The sequence below is a fragment of the Orbicella faveolata genome, unplaced genomic scaffold (genome assembly GCF_042242905.1).
Source record: "Orbicella faveolata isolate gen_17 unplaced genomic scaffold, um_ofav_v1 contig_25, whole genome shotgun sequence".
In the NCBI taxonomy this organism is placed as follows: Eukaryota; Metazoa; Cnidaria; class Anthozoa; order Scleractinia; family Merulinidae; genus Orbicella; species Orbicella faveolata.
The window spans coordinates 11074652-11090000 of record NW_028301553.1 but is presented as its reverse complement, the minus strand read 5'-3'; the positions used below and the strand labels follow the sequence as shown (position 1 = coordinate 11090000).

General features: G+C 38.1%; 1 protein-coding gene and 2 long non-coding RNA genes across 3 annotated transcripts in view; 1 reads left to right on the top strand and 2 right to left on the bottom strand.

Annotated features, from left to right (window-relative positions):
- The window catches only part of LOC149108940 (uncharacterized), a 2283-nt gene extending 549 nt beyond the window's left edge, over window positions 1-1734 (top strand). The window contains exons 1-2 of the long non-coding RNA XR_016208267.1: window positions 1-155; window positions 1325-1734. The exon at window positions 1-155 is cut by the window's left edge and continues 549 nt beyond it. This is a non-coding gene — a long non-coding RNA (uncharacterized LOC149108940). The remainder of the gene's footprint in view (window positions 156-1324) is intronic.
- On the bottom strand, window positions 1698-2725 carry LOC149108939 (uncharacterized). Its single transcript, XR_016208268.1, has 2 exons — window positions 2539-2725; window positions 1698-1917 (listed from the first exon to the last, which is right to left on the bottom strand). It is a non-coding gene; the product is annotated as an uncharacterized LOC149108939 (long non-coding RNA).
- A 4543-nt stretch (window positions 2726-7268) lies between these two features.
- Window positions 7269-15349, bottom strand: part of LOC110044055 (uncharacterized) — a 36109-nt gene continuing 28028 nt past the window's right edge. Inside the window, exons 6-18 of the mRNA XM_089293213.1 lie at window positions 14047-14301; window positions 13759-13872; window positions 12934-12952; window positions 12299-12341; window positions 11069-11324; window positions 10867-10977; window positions 10261-10451; window positions 9722-9844; window positions 9561-9631; window positions 9314-9354; window positions 8793-8889; window positions 8179-8278; window positions 7269-7914 (exon numbers count right to left, since the gene is read on the bottom strand). Of these exons, the coding sequence (XP_089149339.1) occupies window positions 7846-7914; window positions 8179-8278; window positions 8793-8889; window positions 9314-9354; window positions 9561-9631; window positions 9722-9844; window positions 10261-10451; window positions 10867-10977; window positions 11069-11324; window positions 12299-12341; window positions 12934-12952; window positions 13759-13872; window positions 14047-14301 (1490 nt within the window). The 3' untranslated portion in view covers window positions 7269-7845. The remainder of the gene's footprint in view (window positions 7915-8178; window positions 8279-8792; window positions 8890-9313; window positions 9355-9560; window positions 9632-9721; window positions 9845-10260; window positions 10452-10866; window positions 10978-11068; window positions 11325-12298; window positions 12342-12933; window positions 12953-13758; window positions 13873-14046; window positions 14302-15349) is intronic.

Genomic DNA, 15349 nt, shown 5'->3' with positions numbered 1-15349 from the left:
AGACCTGCAGTACCCAAAAAGCCAGCAAACGTCCATGGCAGAAATACAAACATCATTTGGGGTGGTAAAAATAAATTGCTATGGTGAAGTTACAATGGATAAAACAGTTTGTAACAGGATGACAACAGCAATCCATGACTTAACTCAACTATCAGGTTAGTATCACTTACCTGAAATGTAAAGATACAAGACATACAAGATACAAGTATTTTGAAGGATAATTGTTTGACATCATGATAATCCATGGCACACTATAATAACACCATCTGACCAAAACTCATTCAAACAGATTATCATTATTTACATGTATTGCACATGGTCAATGACAATATCATAAATTTCATCATTCAGTTGAAGTCATAAGCACTAATGAGAAGGATTTAGAGGACTTCTCAATTATTATGGCAATGATTTGGAAGAGTTATCTGAGGAGTCTCTTGGCCAAGAAAAAAATGCTGCATCAGAGTTGCCACAAACCATTCAAGTCTCATCCTTTTAATGATTTGGAAAACTGATAATTATTTTGGTTTGAATATTGACTAGTGACTTAGTTAACAATCAAAATAACATAATGTTGTTTAGGTGACCGGTAAGGGTAACAGACACCATTTCAAGATTATATTTCTGATACAGGTATTGTATTTGTGCAATCTAATAAGTAAGAGGATGTGTTAAGACCAACACATGACAGTGACTGACACAAGCAGAGAATCAAATATTTAAATTTAATAAATAAAATTATTTCAATAATTTATTTAAATAAGTAAAATAGATATTTACCTTTTCTATTAATTTCAAAAAATTCATTTGACCAGCTGACCGGAAAATTTTAGATATCCTTGCAACATCATTATGAAAGCAGTGATGCTGACAGTGCCACTGTATGCTCCTGGACAGATGAAAGAGTTTGCTGACAAAACTGCACCTGGTCTTTTCAATGTCATTTTGCAGTCTATTCTCTGGGAAGATCCAAGATTGAGTGAAGAACACCGTGTATAAGAGGAAAAAAGAACTCTTGTTTTGTTGTGCACAATAGCATATTCCAGGTACTTTGCCCTGTTTTATTCTTATTTGTATTTAAAATACAGGTCTCCTTGGAAGACCATAAGGCCACTCAGTTTAAAAAGTCTGTTTAATTAATTATTGCATGTTTCTTAACTAGAACAGCAGACACAGCTTTACCCCAATATAAATGTCAGTTCTATTATATAATGGAGTAAAATTACTAGATGTTTTACCTTTCTTCACATTTAACCCCTTGAAAGGTATGGACATAAAAGTAGTTCCAGTGAACTAGCTTGCAATAATGCCATTCTTTTTATAGATCTCAGAAAACAAATACACTTCAAAGAGAAGAGGGATTATTTATCCAGCAACATGGGGCATCCTGAGATGTTATCAATTCTGGAAGAATTTGAGGTTTCAGCACAAGCCGAAGGGATGTGGATGGTCAAAAAAGCAGGCTCCTCAGGAAGCAGCCAGTGTTTGTAAAGCTTCAGATTTCAAGTGTACTTCAAGTGAGTTTAAAGTACCGTAGTTTAAAATCTGAAAGCTATAACTTTAAAATACTGTGAATTAAAAACTTGTCCGGTTAGTTGAACAGTCTTTTTGTGTACATATATGGATAGGCTAGCAAAACAGTGGCACATAAAGGAAACATGTTATTGTAACATAGAAAATCATATAATTCACTGAAATGATTTTAAATTTTAATAAATTTATTGTTTCAAATGAGTGAGTTACTACACGGTTCTGTAATGGTGTTCTGCCTCTTATTACTGGCAATGTACAACTTGAAGACTCCTTTGACCTATCCATCCTGAATGAAAATCCAATGGTACCTCAAAGTTCTCTGGCATTTTATTTAGAATGGCTCACCAAAGAAGGCAATCTTGCTGCTGTTGTAATCATGAAATTCTGAAAGTAAAATTGAAATTTAATTCCAAACCGCAAATTTGTATTTTCATGCAGGCGCTTGACTATTACATGTAGCTTGAGTTTTAAGTGAGCTTCTCATGATCAGCTCAACAAGTTGAAATCGTGAGATCACTTCCATTATGAAATTCGTCGTATTATAAGCTAAATAAAATCGATAAACAACGAATAGACTTACGAACCTTCTCTGTCACCATGAAAAAAATTTTCAACGGATATAATCTTGTTGTAGTCCAAGCAACAAATTGAAAAAAAAAAAAAAAAACAGGCATAAATAAGAAGAACCCTAACTTTAGATTTTTAAATTTTTATTTTTAAATTATTTGATCCCTCTTTTTAACCATTATTGTACACTATTTTTAGTATTATGACGATTGTATTGAAAATTTCTGTTTTCCTTATCTAGACTTAGTAGTAGTAGGTCCACATCAGCTGTACAGTTGCATACTTTTAAAACCTACTTATCAAATAAATGTATGTATGTACAACACGAACTGACAAAAGGCTTACTAATCAGTAATGACGGCCACTGCGGAGCATTTCGTAAAGGGTCCAACGAACATTTCCAGGACCAGTAATTGCAACAAGTTATTGTCTACATACCTTTTTTGTATTTGTGGTCCTTTCTTCTTTCATCTGTGGCTGCTGATTCACAACAACAAGCTTAAACACCGCGAGGCGAACAACAAAATTAATCTGAACCACCGAACAACACGGGCAAACCGGAAATGCTGACCTTAACGCATGCGCATACGTTTTGCCGCGGTGTTACTGTAAAGAGGAAGTTTAGTCACGCTGTTTAATTCTTGCATATTTATAAAAACTGGAATCCAACCATTGTCACGGAAGATGACCGAAACCAAATAAATGCATTCGATATTGCCACAACGACTTGGCTAAGCAAACGTTACTTAGTGCGCCAGGTACCATAACGATGCGATAAAAAATGATTGCGCAAAGAAACCGATAACAGTTACAGTGACGGGGACGCTCATCGGAATATTGAAACAGTCTCATAACGAAAACCTGCAGGCCAGAATCCATTTTTCGGGGAATAGCTCCAGTTTAAATTTGTCCCATAATTCGCAAGACCACATTTCATCCAATAATCATTTCTTGACAACTACTAAGCCGGCTAATGGTCTTCGTAAATTCGAAACAATAGAGACATAAGTTACGGCGAGCTACTATCAGGGCTACTTCGGCCCTCGAGGGACTAGGTTAACAACGCCATTTTCTCGGCAAAACTGAAACGGATTAAAATTTCGCTGTGCGGCAACGGCGTGTGCAGCCTCTAAGTGTCTTCACAAAAATCTGGCTTCGTTCAATTAAACATAGACTTGATTAATGACGAGGATTTCTTTCTCCTGTATCCATTTTACCTCACCCAGAACTTAGATTTTCCTTGATTCCAACCCCCAAAATAAAAGGAAAGTGAGAAAAACCTCGATTTCAGCGCGGGCACTGAGGGTGTTTGTACGACATGATAAGCCCGAAAACACAGAACTTTTTATTTAAATAAAACACATTTTGAACAGCAATAAGAATTATTGCTCTGCTCCGCTATACGAAGCTCTCTTATCTGCGGCTATTCATCCCTCTACAAATATGACTGTCGCCCACGGTGGGTGTTAAAATGGATCAAATTTTCTGTACAAATGACAGAGAAACAATTATCTTAGAACGGATTTTGATGATTGAGTACTTTTTTTTCTTTAAACTGGGCTCTTCTTACAATGAAAAAGGGCTAAAATGAGAAGTAAACAGCAAGGTTATACTCACGTAGTGAAGAGTACCTGAAACCAGGCACTTTCCCGTGGAAGAAAGCAAGGCTACGGTGGGAAAGCCATACTGGAACGCGCGTCATGACGTCATCGAAAATGGTCTTCAGTATCTGCCACCGTACCGTCAGTCTAGCCATACCATATCTTAAAGTCCCTATTGTACGTTATTGTACGTTATTGTACGGAGCTCGGGCCAATATTCCCCAGTAGGGCCCTCGCGCTCGGTTAGTAAGAGGTTATTATACTTTTCACGTGCATTTCATGGTAATAGTATACTAAAAACGCATACAAATTAGGCGGAAGGGTCGTTTTAACGTCAGACCGCTGATAACTCCAGTAGCAACCGTATTCATTTTACGGTACGTCTCAACGAATGTCTATTGTTTCGGCAATTTTTTTGTTGAACAAAGGACTGTTTGTTCGGAAATCTTGCCAAATATTGCGTTCGTTTGCAAACAGAAAAAAGCTAAAAAAACATAAAGGTAACTCTAGTTAGCTGCCGTACTCACTAAAGCTTGCGGGCTCAGGAGTACAAACGAGTGACAGAAATATGTGAAATAAATAAACAAAGAAATAAATAAGTAAAAAAAATTTGACAATCTAAATGAATAAGACGAGTACCCTCAGTGGCACTCTGTTGGTCCGTTTGTAATCTTTGAACAAAGAACTGAATGCAGAAACTTTGCCGTGTTGGAAGACTCTTCGTCGGCAAAATCACAAACATATTTTTGGTTAGCCCAACCAAATTCCGATTTGCTAGCCAAATTTTACCTCTTCTTATCAGTAAAATACCTTTGTCGAGTTTTTCCTTTGCTTTACAGATGTCTCTGCTCTTTGAATTACTGGCAGAAAGTGTTGCCTGTTTCACTCCTTTCATCATGTCTGACCCGCCAAAACCGACTGAGCCTTTTATTATGCTGCTCCGGGAGTCTTTGAATCTGAGACTTAAGAGTGATCAAAATCGCATGCTTTGATACATCTAAAATAGTACTCAGTTATAGCCCTGGTAAAATAGAGACGGCAGCTTGCGTTTCTACTTGATCTTCCATAAGGTGATGAACAAGGAAAACAACGGAGAACGAAAGTAAAAGTGACTGGCCTCCAGGGAAGAACACCACTAGTTGAGGACGAATTATAACATAGCGCGCGTGCTAGTGCTACCTAATTCCTATTGAGCCACCACGGTAAAAATCTCTATTTACCCACGACCTTACGCAAATAACATGACGTGTGCAGTTTCATTTTAGCTGCAAAATTTCCGTCAGGTTTAGTGCAAGTTCCGTTTGTTAAAGGTTCGGCGTTGTGAACATCATTCTGAACAATCCAAACCCTACTTCGAGCCTTTGCCTTTGGCCAACCTGCAGTGTTTACTAAAACTTGAGCATGATTTTGACTTTATTCGTCTACATTTTCATTGAGTGTTTTTCACTTTGTTTGCCTATATAAGCGAATTTTTTATTGACAGGCTTAGGATGAAGAGTTTTGGTTCAACTGTCGCTTAACTGATTGTGCCTTACGTGTTTTTAACCAGGCAATAGGATCCTTCGGTTTCATTTGCCGTACATTGTGAGGAGTTTGTAGTCAGTCACAAATAAAACATGTTTTAGTGCCCAAGTTGTTGTCGCTATGTTATAAAACAATTGGTTCACGCCTTTAGCTGTGCGTATATCGAGTTATGGATGCTCTTGGGAAGTTTGGAGCTAGATTTGCTCTCTGCTCCGCTACCAGCAACTCTTACGCTTCTCTCGTGCTCTCCAAACTTCCCGCGTGAATCTGTAACTCGTTATATAATAAACCAAATTATTCTGCATTTTGATGGATTCTCGCCTATGATCTGTTAGAGGGCAGACGCACGATTGACGTCATCATTACAAAGTCTTTCCCTCTGTGTTTTAAAATGGCGGAACGTTTTGAGAATTTAGACAATATTTTACGTGACTGGGCAAAAGATAAAGTACAAAAAAGTCTTGTCGAGGCATTGAACAGGTACGAGAAGAAGGAAGAAGAAAGAAAAAGCGTTTCCTCTGTAGAAAGTGACTCAGAAAAAATACTCGAGCAGTCTCGGTCGGCAGCCGAGCAAGACTAAACCAAACACAAAATTGGTCTTGAAATTATTTCAAGGTACGAAACCATTGCTTTGTCTCAAATTTAACAAACCCAATAACCAAAATGTTTATGACATTAATTTAGTTAAAAAATTCTCAGTCTCAAAATACTTGTTCACACAGATTGGTGTCAGGAATGAGACTTCAAAACATAATTTCTTGAAATTAATTAAACTAAACACATAACCATGCTTTCTGACCCGAATGTTCCAGTCCGTTTCAGGGCACAGCAGCGAGCAAAGTATAGCTCACTACAGCTCACGGCCAACTGTTTCGCAGCCATAAGGTGTCTCAAACACTATATCAAACTGATTTGAGAATCACCAACCACAGAGGAAACAAATTTCCACCGTCACGAACGCTCTTTTCATTCAAAACTCGAATCGAATGGCCTCCAGTGTTGACCACAGCCGCAAGTTTTCTGAGCGTATTTTTTCAACTCCTGCAATGTTCAAGGTAACCTCCAAGGTTTTCGGCTCACAGGGCTGCTCTGATGACGAAAACTGACTCGACTTTTCTAGCATTTTCTTTAAGATTTGCAGATTTCGCAGCACAATTCTGCTTTCGCTGCAAGTTTTTATTCCACGAGAAGCGACTTTCGAGTCAAGTTTGATAGTGGAGTGATTTTCCTGGACCAATCACAATTCTTTGCTACACATAGTAACCAATGAAATTGCTTCATTTTGTATAGGCAATTGATTTCGTCAACTGGCCTTTTTCGTTTTTGCCAAAGTGGACAAAGGCCGGCTTTCGAGTTATGTTGAGAGATTTTGAAATAGAAAGCTTTTTCCGTAGTAGTTTGTTTCTTTATCATATAAAACAAATAGATTCCATGTTGCCGTGAGTCTGTTCAAGAATAGATCACAGAAGACGTCAAAATGTGGTAAGAACATCAGTAACACACATGGCTATCGCCTCGTGTGCCACTTTTTTGTTCTTACCACATTTTGACGTCATCTGTTATCTATTACTGAACAGACGCACGGCAACATGGACTCTATTTGTTAAATATACGCACGCTACGCATGTTATATGCCGACGAGAGGGCGACGAGAGGATATTTTTCCTCTGATTTTCAACACGCGGAAAAATCCAATTTACAAGAACAGCGTACCGGCGTCTCGGGAATTTTTTATTTGATCAAAATTTCAGGGTAAATTTTGGGGAATGGGGCACTTGCACGCTCCTAGTGATGGGCTCCTGTTAATAGCGTATGGGATAACCAGCTAAATAATACAAATGCAGGCCGTGTCAGCAGGCATCTCAGTTTTGAATATAGCGAAACTGTTTGACTCGTTTTGAAGTAATTTCTAGACGCGTGTGAAATTATGGGATGGAGCACAACCATTGACAGGCAGGATTACTAACGAGTCAGAAAAATATAAAGATAATTTATCAAATATAAAGATAATTCCAAATCTAGGCTAGAACACTTGGCTGAAACTTCTTGCTAAAACATGATTTAATCGCTCAAGCGATTTTCCAAGCATCCATTTTTTGTATGAAAAAACCTGGAACCATCACAGTGCAATTGAAAATGGCTAAAAGCGTTTAGAGACCAGGTCTTAACATGATCGACTTTCGTGTACAAAATGTCATAAATGATCAACGTATCTACTCTAGAATTAAATTATCCAGGGTCAAAATTACTTGAATCCAATATTGAAAACGGCCTTATCCAGTAGTGTGCAACCACTCAGCTTCAGAGTAAAAAAGACATCCAAATATTCGACATTCAGAAAGAAGATAATATCAACGGGAAAAGGCTGCTGAAAAATCTCGGTTTTAAAACCAGTGAATGCAATTCGCACTGTTTCTGAGTGGGATTATAACCGGGCATGTGTTTGGAAGGAAAGGGAAGTCTTTATGGGCCCTCGTCACGGCTTCTAAATCTTCCCCCAAGCTGCATGTCAGTGGTCATACTTCTTGGATAAGGTAGCTGCACTCACCAGATTAATTAACTTATAAAAAGCGGGTCTTAAACTAGGAATAACACGGTACAAAGTAAGCAGGAAAAACTATCATTCAGCTGTAAGGTCCTCAACATTTGCGTACAAACTGTTATCATACTGTTTCAGGTTGACGTAAGTCTGTGAAAAGAAAACATTTAATAATGTTATTAGTTATCAGTCCTTTACAAAAGAAACTTATCACTCTTGCTAACTGTTACCAACTTAATACCAAGAAGAATAGCAAATAAATAAATAAATAAATAAATAAATAAATGAAATAAAGTAAAATAAAATGACAAAAACAAACAAACAAACAAACAAAACAGGCAAAACAAAATTAGAATAAAAGAGAATAACAAATTTCGGTTCTCGTTTCAAGGCTTGTATCTTCAGATGCATTACCCTGTGGTTTCTCTCCATTTCTTTCATCGTGTCTTTTAGCTTGGCGAAGGTTGGTCGATCACTTGGATTTTCTTCCCAACACTTGAGCATAATCTGGTATCTAATAAATAAAAGATTTACATATTATTAGGTGGCTTGCAAGAGCATTTCATCCTAAATTTAAATGATTGATACTTCATGGAGTTTTGGTGAACGGACATGTGTGTTACCATAGCAATGTAGTGGTGTCATTAAGAGTTTTACACAACTAATCGGTTCTTGGTTTCTAGCCATCAACTTGAAAATAAAAATGATCGAATGCTGACCTGGCAAAAAAGTCTCTTTATCAGCATGACTTTGGGCAATTCGTCATCAAGACCAAACATGTCCGGAGTAACTGATTCGGTGTTTCTACCATAACTGCACTACACGTGTGGTATAGGACCATACGTCTAGCCCATTCGGGCACTTTGAGCTATTACTTAGGCAGTGCTAACAAAAATCGAAGGAGGCAGTAAGCAACAATCAGGAACTTTCACTTTGTTGGCTCGCTTAAAATATAGCAGGGCTCTTAACAATATACATTGATACTACACACTAAAATAATGAGAGACGAAATAAACTCATTTGTTTACAGTTTGTTATCCACATGTTTTGGTTTTGGCATTCTGAATCCATCTTGCAGTTTCCTGGCGATTTGCCGAGCATTAATTCCCGGATACGGAGATCCACCTAGTAGATGAGACAAAGCGATATTTCTATCATGCATAACATTGAAATAAAATACTTCCTTATAGGAAAAACTGATATGCGTTGCATGTTTGCATGTACGCTATAACCACTATTTATTGAACCTATACTCACCCTCCGTTTCCACAAGGGAGAGTCTCATATTCTTCCCTAGAAAACTCAGGCTCACAATTCAGTTATTGATGACTGTGTTTGACGATACAAAGTACCGTTTAGACTGTATGTTTGCCAACAGTCACACCTTGGGTTGTACAAGCGGACATCAGAATTTACCACGTTTTTTCCTTAGACACGATTAGTGTAATCACGTCACGTGACGCAATCTTCCACCTAGCATTCTAAATTTGTTTTTGGATTTGGTTCGAAACGTAAAAAGAAATGAAAATATTTTTATTAAACACCTTACCCACAGTGAGGATCTCGTACAGTAGAACACCATAGCTCCAGCTGCGAGAAAAGAGGTTCGCTATATAAACTTACAATCCACGAGGAACAAATACTAATAAACATTCTTGAAGTTGACGTGGTAAGTAATTTCTTTACAACTTGTCCTAATCAAGCGAGCGTGAGATTTCCGTCAACGTTCTCTACAATAAGCGATAAAATAACTGTCAACTTACTAACCCAGGACTTTGTACACCTCTAATACTTACACGTCACTTTGTGTTGTGTATGTTCCATATAACAAAGCTTCATAAGCAGTCCACTTAACAGGCAGACGACCCTGTTCAAAAAATAAGAGCAATAAAAAGAAAATACAAATATTCTATTTAAGACTTGTGGAGGAACGACGCTGTAACTCATGAACTCTCACCCGACTTTGTTTGGTGTAGATATCATCCTGCTGAACATTCCTCGCCATCCCAAAATCTGTCACTTTACATTTCTCTCCCTCACCAACAAGAACATTTCTGGCCGCCAAGTCACGATGGATTATCTGAAAGAGAGTTATGCTTAACGCTTTCTTCTTTGCTCTTAAGGAAATTCAAAAGGCTTCAGGGAGGGAGTAAAGCAATAAGGTTAAGTCTACATACGAGCCAAGTGGCCCATCAGGCTGATGCTTATCTCCGGTATCTGTAGCATGAAGCGACTAGGAGTAATTCTACTCCCTCCTGGATGGGATGCTAGTTCATCGCAGGGTTACCCCCAGCGCCAAAACCCATTTATACACCTGGGTGGAGAGAAGCGCTGTGAGAGTAAAGTGTCTTGCCCAAAAACACAACCCAAGGTCCCCGGCCAGGGTTCGAACCCGGACCGTTTGATCCCAGGCGAGCGCACTAACCATGAGAAAGAGAAAAAGTTAAAGTTAACTAGATGAATAATAAAGTTGAAAATATCACATAGCAACCAAACCTTTCTTGAGGACAAATAAAGCATTCCATCAGCAACTTGCCATGTGAACCTCATTAACTGTTCAGCGGTCAGACTGGTTTGTGGTTTCACGTCTGGGTCTTTAAAGTACGTGTCGTTGAGCCCACGACTTTTCCTCAAGTATCCCAGCAGGTCACCGTACGGCACATATTCAATAAGAACAAGAAGTGGATCTATGGAAAAATGGGAAAGGAACAGAAATTAAAAAGAAAAGTATCAGCAAACGCTGACAAGCTTAGCAAGAGGGATGCGGAGAAACAGATGCAATGGAAACTGCTTTTGATCTCTGGTAGCCATTAGTTCTATGATTGAAATACCTGAGGGATATGGATGACGTAATTCTACTGAAGTCGAAAAAAAACATGACGATAATAGCTTATCATATTCTTGCAATTGCCTTTATTTGTCATTCAGCTGCCTTTGTAAGATAATAAAATATTATCAGCCTGTTTGTTTTGTTGTTCTGGAAACGGCTACGCTGAAGACTAAAGTTCTGGTAGGCTCGATTACCAGCCGCTGTGATCTGGCCACTAGCCTTACAGCTGGATGTATACGTGTATTGTCAGTTATGTTTAATCTGTATTTTACCAGATGCAGTAACACATCCCATCAGCTTGATCACGTGAGGATGAGGTTTCAGTTTCTTCATCAATTCAAGTTCTGACAGCAAGTCCCTTCTGTCTGATTCTGGAGCATTCGCTACAAAAAGAAAAAAGAAAACAGTATCGACAAGTAATCTTGCTTCAGACTTCGATCAAACATTTCGATAGTTCACAATTTCAATTTCAACCTTTTAACATTTTGACAGCAACCGTTGTGTAATCCTCGTTGTCCCTTATGCTCCACGCTGTTGCCTTGGCAACCTGAGAAAAAGCTCCTTTACCAACGACTTTTAATATTTTGACCTGTTCTCGGTTAATTTCCCAACTTCGTGCTGAAGGATGAAGAGGCATATAGTCTCCACTGCTTGGAGGTACATAGGTCCTGGAATCACCAGACGCTGTGTTGCTAGAGGACTGTTGGTCAGGATCCACAGCTGTAGGATTCTGGTACGGTAAAGGTAAAGTTAAATCTAAATGCGAGCCAAGTGGCACATTAGGCAGGATTTCCGCAGCATGAAGCGACAAGGAGTATTTCTACTTGTCCCTGAATGGGATGCTAGTACATTGCAGGGTTAACCCCCAGCATTAAATTCACCGATACCCATTTATACACCTGGCTGGAGAGAGGCACTGTGAGAGTAAAGTGCCTTGCCTAAGAACACAACACAATGTCCCCGGCCAGGGCTCGAACCCGGACCGCTCGATCCGGAGACGTGCTCACTAACCATGAGGCTACCGCCTCCAGAGGATTCTGGTAAGGAATAACGCAAAACAAAGGCATTGGCAGTAGATATGTGAAACTTTTTATATCTATTTTTGTGCTGTTTTTGATCATACATTGCTGCTGTTTTTTTTTTTTTTAATTAAACAACACTTTCCTCTAAATCTTCTAACACACTGTTAAATAAAGCAAGCACTAACTTACAAAAAAATTTTTTAACTGCATTTGTATTTTTTTGTGCCGAAAATACGTAATACGTAGGTAATCGTATGAATGCGAGCGCAATAGACCAATTTCGATATATTAAAATTCAGCCTAAAACAAAAGACCTCAGTGCGAGGCTCTGGGGAATAACTACAGAGTTTGTGGGGTTTATTCCCCAGAGCCTCGTGCTGAGGTCTATTGTGTTAGGCTGAATTTCAATATATCGAAATTGGTCTATTAAATATTTACAACGCAATTAAGTATTTACAATTTCCAACATGTGTGCATTAATTTGACCGGCAGAGCAAATTAAGAATTAGTGATAAATTGGCCTGCTCTCAGCCAATCAAAATGAAGTAATTTTCTCAGTCGTGTAATAGACGATGTTATCTTTGTTCTTAGTTTTCAAATGCAATTATTTCTATCTCTTCACATGTGATGTTTACATTTATTTACTATGTTGTTTACTCATATACTTACTTAATCTACTCACCATTTCAACCGGTTCTCCGCCACTTTCCGCACATTTTTTTCTACTGAAATAAATCAAAGCTTGTTTCAATATATCAATCAGTTGTTCAAAGCTCCATTGGTAATGTCTTAGATTGCTTGAAACTGGTAAATACCTATTGTACGTTAAAAAAGAAAACAAACAAACAAACAAAAAATAAATAAACAAACAAACAAGGAAACAAAAAACAAAAACCGTAGCTACCATACTAATCAACGTCACAAAGTCTTTGCAAGTTCTTTAAATTTGAACTGCGTTTCTTCCTCGTTAGAAAATGTGTTCCTTAGTAACCATCTCTGCTTATTTAATTATTGACTATCGCTGTTACATGCAAATACATGTAGGTGGTATTTACGAAACAAAGATCAAATATACCCACACGCTGAATTTAAATACAATAGTTGTACAAAGTACACCTTGTTAGCGGTTCGTTATAGTATTCAACGCATGTTTTTTTTGACGTTCTTTACGTTTCCCGGACAAATCACATGACAGGCGACTTTTAAGTTAAAACTGCGTAAGAGCCTTTAATAAAGAGTTTACAACTAATAGCAAGATCCCTGCCAAAGAACGCCAAACTGATTTGTTCTCTTCTGTAATGACTCAGGTTAACTTACCGAATTGTATTTAAGTTCGCTAAAATGAGAACAAAAAAGACTGGTTAGTAGTTTTTTTTTTTTTTTTTACAGTAAATTCCTGGCCTAGCGCAATTACGAAAGAACGTTTGGGTGACTATAATTCTCTGAAAATGTCCTCAGTCAGTACTTAGGAAGAGGTCTTATTATATGGCTAGCTCCGTGAGCGGGCTAGATGAACCAAAACCTGCGCTGTGATTGGCTACCCAAGCGGGCAAAATGGAGCTATCTTGCCCACTTGGGACTACCCGCCGTGTCCCGCAAGAAAATCTCCTCGAAAGTCACATAATAAATCCTTTATTGACCAAGCTTGTTCGGTCGAAATGGCTGGATATTGGCCTCGTTTCTTTTTGCGTGTTTATGGACCTCGACTCCGTCTCGCAAAAAAATAACTTGGCCAATATCCAGCCATCTTGACCTCACGCTTGGTCAATAACTCATATATCTAGCATTTGTTCAATTAAATAATGCAACAACCGCTTGTACATGCATAAGACGCCACGACTAATTATATCGCTGGAGATATATGGTCAAATTGTATAAATGCAGACCAATCAATGATTAACATTGGCCATTTCGGAAATGCACAGGGAACTAGGGTTCGGTTCAAATTTAAACCAATCGTGAAACTGACACCACCACATAAAATATCACGTTGGAATTGAGCATTTCACCAAATGTAATACATCTAGGGTGAAAAGAAAATTCATTTGAATTCATGTACTTTGAAACATAATAATAGGTCACATCTGATCAATTATATCTAGAAAATTATAATATGCAACACCGGAGCAAAAGGTGACTTACCTGCACAACTGCGCAGTCTCCATTGGACGATAATCAGAATAGGAAAAATGATCAACAAAGCAAGGATGACAATGTTATAAACAATGTGAAGTGTTGTCTCGTTACACGAAGAACCTACAAGACACAACAGACTTATTACCACTTCCTCGCGACTATTCTTAGAAATTCCACAGTTTTATGACTCTACAAAACGCTGTAAGAGCCTTTTGGGTATTTCTTTCTAATAGGTTTTCGTCGGTACTCTGAAAATTGCTAGAAAGCAATTCTTTATTGATCCTGTTACTTCACCTTTGATTGTAACTTCCACCGTGTAACTGACTGTTCCTACAGTGTTAGATGCTTTACATTCATATTTTCCAGCGTCCTTTCCACTGGTGTCGTCAATGATGAAGTCGGTTCTAGTGATGTTTGTTTGAAGCACTTTGCCATTCTTTTTCCAAGTAACACTGGGATTGGGATAACCCTTAGCTTCACACACCAAGTACAGTACGTTTCCCTCGACCACAGTGGCTTTACTTTTACTTTTGTTGATTATCGTCGGAACTACATACAACAAAGACCAAAATAAATGTGAATAAAAAATCTATTGCTCAACCAAACCTATCTTTTGAATCCGAGAGTTCCATAAAAATGGCAAAAAGCTATTGTAATCTTACAATATGATCCTATTATCAGACTTGTCAGCAGCAAACATTCTCGCTCGTACGCGATTGCTCTAAACGCGTCACGTGAACGAATATATGCTCCAGCTAATATAAAACTGGGGGAATAATCCGAGTGATATTCCCCAAGTTTCAAAAGATTCCGCTTGTTGCGAAAAAAAAAAATTGAAGGATTATAAACACATTAGCTTTCATTTGACTTTAAAAATGTGCTTGGATATTTATCCTTGGACATTATCTGTTCCTCGAAGCTCACAGTTTTCCTCGAGCTTCGCTCGGAGAAGTATTCGCTTTTCGTAAAAGATGATGTCCATGAACAAATACCTGAGTATATTTTCACCAAATAGAGACTTATTGGTGCTACTATATACGAACGAAATATGACGACAAAGGTCTTGGTCAGTCAAACCTATCCTTAGAATCTGGGAGTGCCACTGAGAGTGTAATGAGAGATATCTTTCGCTATTTTTTGACAACTAAAAGTTATGTGAGTTGTCCAAATGTTCTCGACAAATCTAACATCTGTTAGTATAGTTTCCCGAGGTGAATATAACAATTAGACATTCTAACTGGTCGAAAAGCGCAGCTTGTGACGCTATATTCACCACGCTAGAGAGTGAATATAATATTTCTGAGCTTGGTTACTAACTTGGTTACTAAGCTCGCCAACTTTGCCAACAAGGCTGACAGTTACTGAATGAAATTTTCATTTATTCGAAAGACATCACTCCACGTCCAGGATATTTGAGAGGAAGGAGAATTTTCAAAATGAATGTTGTCGCCCTTAGACCAAAAATCTTTTCACGAACTCGTATTCAAGGCATTTAAGAATCGTAAATGCAGTGGTTACGTTGATCGCTCGATTGACCGAAATTAATTTTTTTTTCAAACTAAAGCTTCTCATTTTTAGACGATGACGAGAACTGTGA